The 7,635-nt window shown below is 45.8% G+C and overlaps 1 protein-coding gene across 3 annotated transcripts; it reads right to left on the bottom strand.

Annotated features, from left to right (window-relative positions):
- Window positions 1–260: 260 nt before the first annotated feature.
- S100B (S100 calcium binding protein B) lies at window positions 261–6,593 on the bottom strand. Of its 3 annotated transcripts, none has more exons than XM_032174538.2 (3): window positions 6,479–6,593; window positions 3,577–3,748; window positions 261–813 (listed from the first exon to the last, which is right to left on the bottom strand). In XM_032174538.2, the coding sequence occupies exons 2-3, from the start codon at window positions 3,712–3,714 to the stop codon at window positions 673–675; spliced, it is 279 nt and encodes a 92-aa protein (XP_032030429.1). In that variant the 5' UTR covers window positions 3,715–3,748; window positions 6,479–6,593; the 3' UTR covers window positions 261–672. The 3 variants fall into 3 exon arrangements, with proteins under 3 accessions (XP_032030429.1, XP_032030430.1, XP_032030428.1); XM_032174539.2 differs by having other exon boundaries at window positions 3,577–3,722; XM_032174537.2 differs by having other exon boundaries at window positions 3,577–3,715; window positions 6,479–6,590.
- Window positions 6,594–7,635: the final 1,042 nt, after the last annotated feature.

The following is a 7,635-nucleotide window of genomic DNA, read 5'->3' as shown; positions in this document are numbered from 1 at the left end:
GGCATGTTGGAGGCAAGGATCCTGCAGCTGCGACTTGAATCGCATGGGGCACGGAGGCCGCGCTGGAGCCCCCAGAGCTGGTTCGGATTCCGAGTTCTGATCGAGTTGCTTTTTCCAGGAGCGCTGCCAGCGCTGAGTGTTCACCTGGTGATCAGGTGCATCCCGGGAAGCAGGCCGAGGCCACCACGCCCTTGCAGGGCCACACTGGCCAACCAGGTGTTATCTGCATGGATGAGGAACGCATTTAAAGAACAGCAGTGTTTTCAAATGATGCTGGATAAGGCTTTGTTTTTTAAAGGTAGTGGAAGCTTTAAGGGTGCCCCAGGGTAATTTCTGTAGTCAGGGTTCCCTCCGGGTTAGGGTCTACACGGCCATGGCAGGCTGCACGGTGCACGCTTTACCACTGAGACCTGACTCCTAAGTTACTGTTAACAAGAGTCCATGGGGCCAGTCAGCTTACACACAGGCCTAATATAGCAGAAAGAATGATGCAGGCTGTTAAAACAGCCTTTGGAAAGAGGTTTTCAATTTTTCAATCACAAAGCAAATCAAGCTTCCTAATTAGCTACAACATGGCTGGAAAGCTCAGCTCCTGCTAGGCTGCAAGCCCTTGCTGTCTGCTTTCTTGTGTGACCGTCTCTGTTACAGGAACGGCTTGGCTGCTTTCTAATCTCACTCATGTTCAAAGAACTCGTGGCAGGCAGTGGTAACCATGGCAACAAAGGCCATGAATTCCTGGAAGTCACATTCGCCGTCTCCATCATTGTCCAGTGTTTCCATGACTTTGTCCACAACCTCCTGCTCTTTGATTTCCTAAGAGAGATAAAAGAAGTTGCCGACCTTGTTTTTAAATGGAATTTTGGACCATCAAAACATGATTAAAAGTTGAGTGACTGATAATTTGTGTCCGAAATAACCTAAGAACATCAAATGCAAAATATCAGAAAAGATGTCTCATGTGACCAGGGGGCTGTTGTCCAAGGATAAATCTCTGGGGGTCAGTGTCTGGCCCTGAGCTACTGGAAAAGGCTGAATGGAACAGGCAAGAGGTGAAAAACTGAAGGTTGTTATCATACTTAAAATACCTGAAAAAAAAATACCATCTAGATCAGCCTGAGCAAATGTCTCAAAATAAAAATAAACTTTTGGCCCTCCTAAACTTTTCATGTGTTCTGCGTGTGGAAGTCCCTGTCTCAAAGGCTTCCAGTGGAATTTAATGTTTTGAAAGTCTTCTTTGTTGCTGAAGTAACTCTTGGGAACATGGCCTACATTTGTTAACCCTGTATTCTTTTTCCCACTTGAATTGCTTTCTAGGTGTCATGAAACTTTTTCCTGACAGTTCTGCCTGACATTGAAGCCAAATAAATGGTGTGGCTGTTAAGTGATGTACAAAGCCTCAGAGGAACAACCACAGTGCAGGGCTACAAACGTGATGGGAAAAATTTGGGTACTGAACACTGATGAAGAGCATAAATGCAGAGTAACAATTCCCCAGGATAGGAAGGCTTGGCCTGGAGAGGTCAAGTGTAATGTACAACAGCTGCCTTGGCTATAAGACACACAGGGGTCAGGCACAGTGGCTCACACCTGTAATCCCAGCACTTTGGGAAGCTAAGGCAGGAGGATAACTTGAGTCCAGGAAGTCTGAGACCAGCCTGGGCAACATAGGGAGACTCCATCTCTACAAAGAAAAAAATAAAACAATTAGCTGTGCGTGGTCCGTGTGCCCATATTCCCAGCCACTCAGGAGGCTGAGGCCGAGGATTGCTTGAGCCTGGGAGGTTGAGGCTGCAATGAGCCAAGATTGCACCACTGCACTCCAGCCTGGGTGACTGAGCAAGACCTTATCTCAAAAACTAAATAAGTGAACAAAACATAGAGAAGATTGTAACTCCACGGGGGTAGGGGTGGGGAGGCACCTGTGGATGGGCAGGAGCAGGGCACTAACTTCAATTATATTATACATCTGCTTCCAAACTGAAATTACCTTGATAAAACAGGGCAGCAAATGTTTGTGATGCCTTGAAATGCTTACCATGAATTATTTATCATTTACAAATTAAGATTCCCACATGCGAAGCTTTTTCTATGTATAAAAATAATAATAGTAGCTACTATGAGCTGAGCTTTCACTATATGTTAAGCACTTAAGCACTGTCCCGTTTCATCCTCACAACAGCCCTTGTTCAGAAGAACCTGGGACTTTCAGATCAAGTCAGAAGGCAAGATTGGTGGAACTAGAAAACTGCGTGTGTTAGTGGGACTGCTGTCACTCTGTCGGCTTGAATGCCTGAGAAAACCGGTCCTGGAATCAGATGTGGGGACACCCTCTGCAAAGTTTCAGGCCTGTCTGCACTCTGAACCATTCACAATGGGGCAGTGTTTGGTGGGAGTGGGGACAGGAGAACCAGCCAGCACCCCCTCCCCCTGCCCTGAAAACATGGACTGCCATGCTGCTGGAGCCAGGGCTTGTCATCTTGCACGGAGAGGCTTGGCCAGCTCAGGAGGGCAGCTCCCCATCCCCATGCAGCAGAGCCCTGCCCTGGTATTTATCCTGGAATAGGGCTTGGTGAGACACTAGTGTGCTGGCTCATTGTCTGGTCATTTCTCCCGTTTGTGATTGCTCGTATCAGTGACCCAGGAAGCCCTTCATTACATTTCATATGTGCACACCACTGGTGCTTCACTCTGGCTCAAGGCATGCCTCAAGCCAGCCTTGGTTCTAAGAGAGCATTAGGTACCAGGGGGTTCACAGTTCACTTCCATGAGGGCATGAGGTGGGCAGTAAAGACAGGTGGGTCTGACCCAAGGACAGTGGAGACGATGGGTAGGAAAATGAGTCCTAATGCAGGGGTCTGGACATACTTCCACCACAAGCCACAACGGGAACTGTCTGAAGAACAGGGTTTGCCAGGAGCCCTCACACAGCTTCCTAAAGTAGGGGCCCCAACTAAAGACAGTTCCTCACCAATATCCGGTACTCCACAGAGCCTCCTGCAAAGCCCCAGGGCTTCCAAAGGATGTGTACAGACCCCTGTCACGCCCTCAGTTAAGCCAGTCATGGTCATTCATCCATGTGTCAGGCTGGGTGCCCCAGAGCAGAAGCCATGTCTGTCGTGCCTGCATATCTCACAGTTCTTAATTAGTGCACAGTCAGTGTTTACTGAGTGAAAGTCTGGCATATCTTATCTCCATAGTAAATACTAAACATCTAGGTAAAGCCAAAATATATCCTTTTCCTAAAAACATTCCCAAAGCTTATTTTTAAGTTTCCTTTTATGTTCCCTTTGGCCCATGGTAAGTTATGAGTCCAGCATTATTTGGGATGCTTTGGCCTTCGGGACCTTGATGCACCCACTGTACACAAGATGGTTGATAAGGAAGTGAAAACAAGGGGCTCATTTGAGCCAGCCCCACACTGAGGGTTCCGTTACTCAAACAAGTTTGCAGAAGCAGCCCAGGAGTCTTGGAAGGGAAATGAAATCACCTTCAGGGCAGCTGAGAAGATAAAGCCAGTGTACAGGTGGATTTTAAGAGGAGATGGAGAAAGTGTCAAGTTTAAAAAGCAAGACTTACCTCTAAGAAATGGGAAAGCTCATTGTTGATGAGCTCCTTCAGTTCGGATTTCTTCAGCTTGTGCTTGTCTCCCTCCCTTCCAGAATATTGGTGGAAAACGTCGATGAGGGCCACCATGGCCTTCTCCAGCTCAGACATCCTAGGGGCTCGCAAAGGAAAGTTGCCTTCTCATCTATACCTCATCATAAAACATTTCACATGTTATCAATACAGACCTCAGCCCAGACAAGGGGGATGGAATGGCCCTGGCACTCTTTTCAAGCTCAGAGCAGCAGGCATGGCCTGGAAGGGCATTCTGGGAATCTGCACTTTTATCATAATCCTTCCACCTGCCCCTTAGACAGCTGTGGGCCTGCCTTCTCTGTCCCTGTGGACCACAGGAATATATTCCCATGCCCTCTGAATTCTGGTTGGGTTGGGCCAACAGGGAAACTGGCAAAAATACAGAAGCAGAGCAGCAAGGGAATTCAGGGATTAATTTCTGCTTCCTCCCCACAGGGTCCCTCTCCGTTCCCGTAAGGCTCCAAGATGAGGTGGTAGAGTGCAGGTGAGCAAACCATCAACTGCAAGCTGTTAAAATCAATCTGAAAGTGAGACAGTGACTAAGAGCAAAATAAGAAGACAAAAATCAATAGCATTCCTGTATTCTATCAGTAAAGAAGTAGAAAATAGCTGGCGTGAACCCGGGAGGCGGAGCTTGCAGTGAGCCGAGATTGCCCCCCCGCACCCCCCCCTGGGGCAAAAGAGGAGGCCCCCAAAAAAAAAAAAAAAAAAAAAAAAAAAAAAAAAGAAAAGAAAAAGAAAAGAAAGAAGTAGAAAATACAGTGCAAAATATCCTGTGCATATAGCAATAACATGTGATCTAAGACTAAGTTTAGGAAGAAAAATGTAGGTCCTTCCAAGAGATTCTGAGGAACATGAAACGTAGGAAGTTTTTCCTTTAAATTCATATGTAAATTTAAATCATTTTTAATAAAAATAATGGAATTTTTTTGGATGGGTGACATGACAAAAACAGCTGTAAAATTCATCAGGAAAAATAAATATGGTAGAAAGGCCACAATCTTTTTGAAGAATAACAGTGAAAGTTATTTGATCTACCAGGAAAAAAAATGTATCCTAAGTTTAACTGATTAAATAGGTGTGGTTCTGTCGCAGGGAGGGACAGAATCCAGCAGAAAGCTGAGCTGCTGAGCCTGCATTCCACCTCCAGTGTACGGAAAGGGTGGCTCATTCACTGCAGTGACTGGGACGGAGGCGGGGGTGGGGGCGGGCAGGAATAGGTGTTTCTCTGCAGCTATCAAAGTAAGAGCCCTCCTACCTCCCTCACAGCAAGTACCTTACGCCACAGCCTACAAACCAAGGAAATATCTGGTCAGTCTGGGAATGAGGCGCATTTTACAAAGGATGCCTTGTCAGTTGTTTCACAAAACAGATGCGCAGTCAGAGAAATCTACCAGCTTTTGGCCTTGAGTTCTAATCATTAAATAAGAACATTTGCACTGTCATAATTAAAAACAAATTAATAAATCAAATAGTGTTGAAAAATCATTCCCATGTTGAATATATGACTTACATCTTAAAAATATTTTGGAATTAGATGTTAAAAATTTTATTTGTTTCTGATCCTCTGAAGGAAACAGGATTGAAGATTTTTTTATACTGGCCAGATCTTTGCTAAAGTCATTCTATTAATAATCAGTGTACCTTATTTTGCTCTTGAGTCCCTAAAAATTTGATAATTCACAAATAGAACAATTAAGATGGATTAAAATCTTTAACATTCCATGCTTTCTTATTCTTTGCACTCAAGTTTTCAATTATTGATATATGTGTGTTTGCATGTGTGTGTATTTTTTTAAACAAAACAAGACACTTTTACACCATTCTGATGCTCCTCAAAGTCCATGATGATTTGGGGAAAAGGAGATTAAATTGTTTTTCTATGAATTATGACTAATGGGATTATTACAAAGGAAAGGCATAAAACATGTATCCCATATATTAGAACACTAATAGAAACCACTAGAAAATGTGGTTTTCTTCATAACCACACTACAAATCAATTTAAAAAATTCTTGTTAAATTTTTCCCTTTGACCTAAGAAATAGTTGATGGTTTATAGTTTATCTTTTAAGAGAAATGGAAATAAGTATCCGTTTCTGTCTCACATTCTTTGGATGTCCTATATTAATCTTTTAATATTGAGAACAAGAGAACATTTGAACTTTAACTCCTTAGAAAGACAAGTTACCTAGCGTGTGAGGATCCCGCTAAAGAAGGGGTTCAACCTCCCTGAGAAACCATGAGACTGAGGAAAGTTAAAACCCACCAAAACCCCAGTTTCTTTGACCGAGTTTATTTGTAATTGTTACGTAATTTCTGAGTGGCGTCCTGGGGCTGTGGGGACCCTGGCACTTCAAACTGAGGGAAACTGGAAAACTGAAGAGTTACTTACCCAGGGCGGTGGAAGAAATAATAAGGAGAAAAGGGAAGCATTTATTTATGATATAGGACTAAACTAGCATTAGGTTCTCCATCATTTTCAGCCCCAGTGGGAAGCAAAATCTTTACTCTTCAAATAGTTACGGAGGAGGCAGTATTTGTAGTACCGCTGGGAAAATGTCAACGATCACTTCTGGGCCATGAAACCTGACGTTTCTCTGATTTACGGCAAAACACACCTCTAGCTGTCTAGGGCTGATGCAGTCAGGTGTCCACAAAGCAGCAATAATGTGGAGATTAAAACACATCATCCTATTGACACTTCTGAAATGCTGCCAATTGTCCTAAAGGGGCTTTTTAAGCTACCACTTAGATTCTACCCCTCCATTCCCTTCCACCCAAAAGAAAAGAACCATTCCTTCTTGAGCGTCCTCTTGGCCTGGCTCTTTTGTCTCACCTCTTCCTTGTCTCACCCCTTCCTGGTCTCCTTGCTGCGGGCCTCGTCTCTGCTGCGGGTCCTGGGCGGCAGGACTGGTGGGCAGAGGTAGCCTCTTATTCCCTCTGCCCAGAGAGGATGGATGAACCCTGGTGCAGCCCACTGCAGGCCGTGGCAGCCAATGGGAGCCGAGGGCGGGGGTGGCAGGGCTGCCAGGCCTGCACACAGGGCTGCATTGACCAAGCAGCCCCGGGGACTTGCTGGGAGCCAGGATTGCACGTGGGCTGAGGAAGAAAAACGGCCCTGTAGGGCAGGAAGTGGGGAGTCAGCTTTTTGTGCGGTTTATTTATTACATGAATATTGATGTTCCCCTAGAGGCAAGGTTGGGGGTGGAGAGAGGAGGGAGACTTGGATTAATTGATTCAAACAAAGCAAATGTGCAGCCAAGAACAAGCAGCTTCCAAGTACAGGCTGAGCGTAGGAGATTAAGTGGCCTGCAAGCTGGTTTCTAATGGAGAGGCCGCTGGAGCTTCTCTCCTCTGCCATCCTCCAAGTCTGGCCCCACTGGGCGTGAAGTTCTGTGGACAGTAGTGCTTGTCTGTGGTCAGTCCTGGGCTCGACGGGGCTGCCTCAGAGAAGCTGCTGAGGCCAGTGTCTGCAGGGACTAAAACGGGTGGTACTTTTAGGGGAAAACGTGATGTGTGGATTGTATCCCAAAGCCTTTCCCTCCACCCCAGGGTGGAAGGTCACAGACTGTCAGAGTTGGACAATGCCTTAGAGATGTCCTGTTCGAACGCTGTTTTACAGAGGCGTGTGGACGGTGTGCCCCCTGCTGAAGCCTCCAGCCAGCCTGAGGAAGGAGAAGTCCAGCTGTCCCCTCAACTCGCTCGACTGGAGCCTCTGAACGCGGGTGCCAGTTTATGGGTTCTTCTTCACAAGAGTGAAGACGTAGGTGTTCCTTCTGACAAACTACACAAGAGCACTGGCCCAAACTCTCCAAACATGTCCATGGTCCCCAACGGATGCCTGACCCAGCATCAGGTCCTTCTCCCAACCCAGTTTCAAAGTGGCCGTGAAAGGGTTTCCCACAAGATATCTGTGCACATGGCTGTTTTGCTGTCATTGTTTTATCTAGGAAGTTCTCTACCATTCAGGATCCATAAGTGCACCCTGGAAAT

The sequence above is a fragment of the Hylobates moloch genome, unplaced genomic scaffold (genome assembly GCF_009828535.3).
Source record: "Hylobates moloch isolate HMO894 unplaced genomic scaffold, HMol_V3 SCAFFOLD_14, whole genome shotgun sequence".
NCBI classification, from domain to species: Eukaryota; Metazoa; Chordata; class Mammalia; order Primates; family Hylobatidae; genus Hylobates; species Hylobates moloch.
Note: the sequence above shows the minus strand (reverse complement) of the source record. Positions and strands in the feature narration are given on the sequence as shown.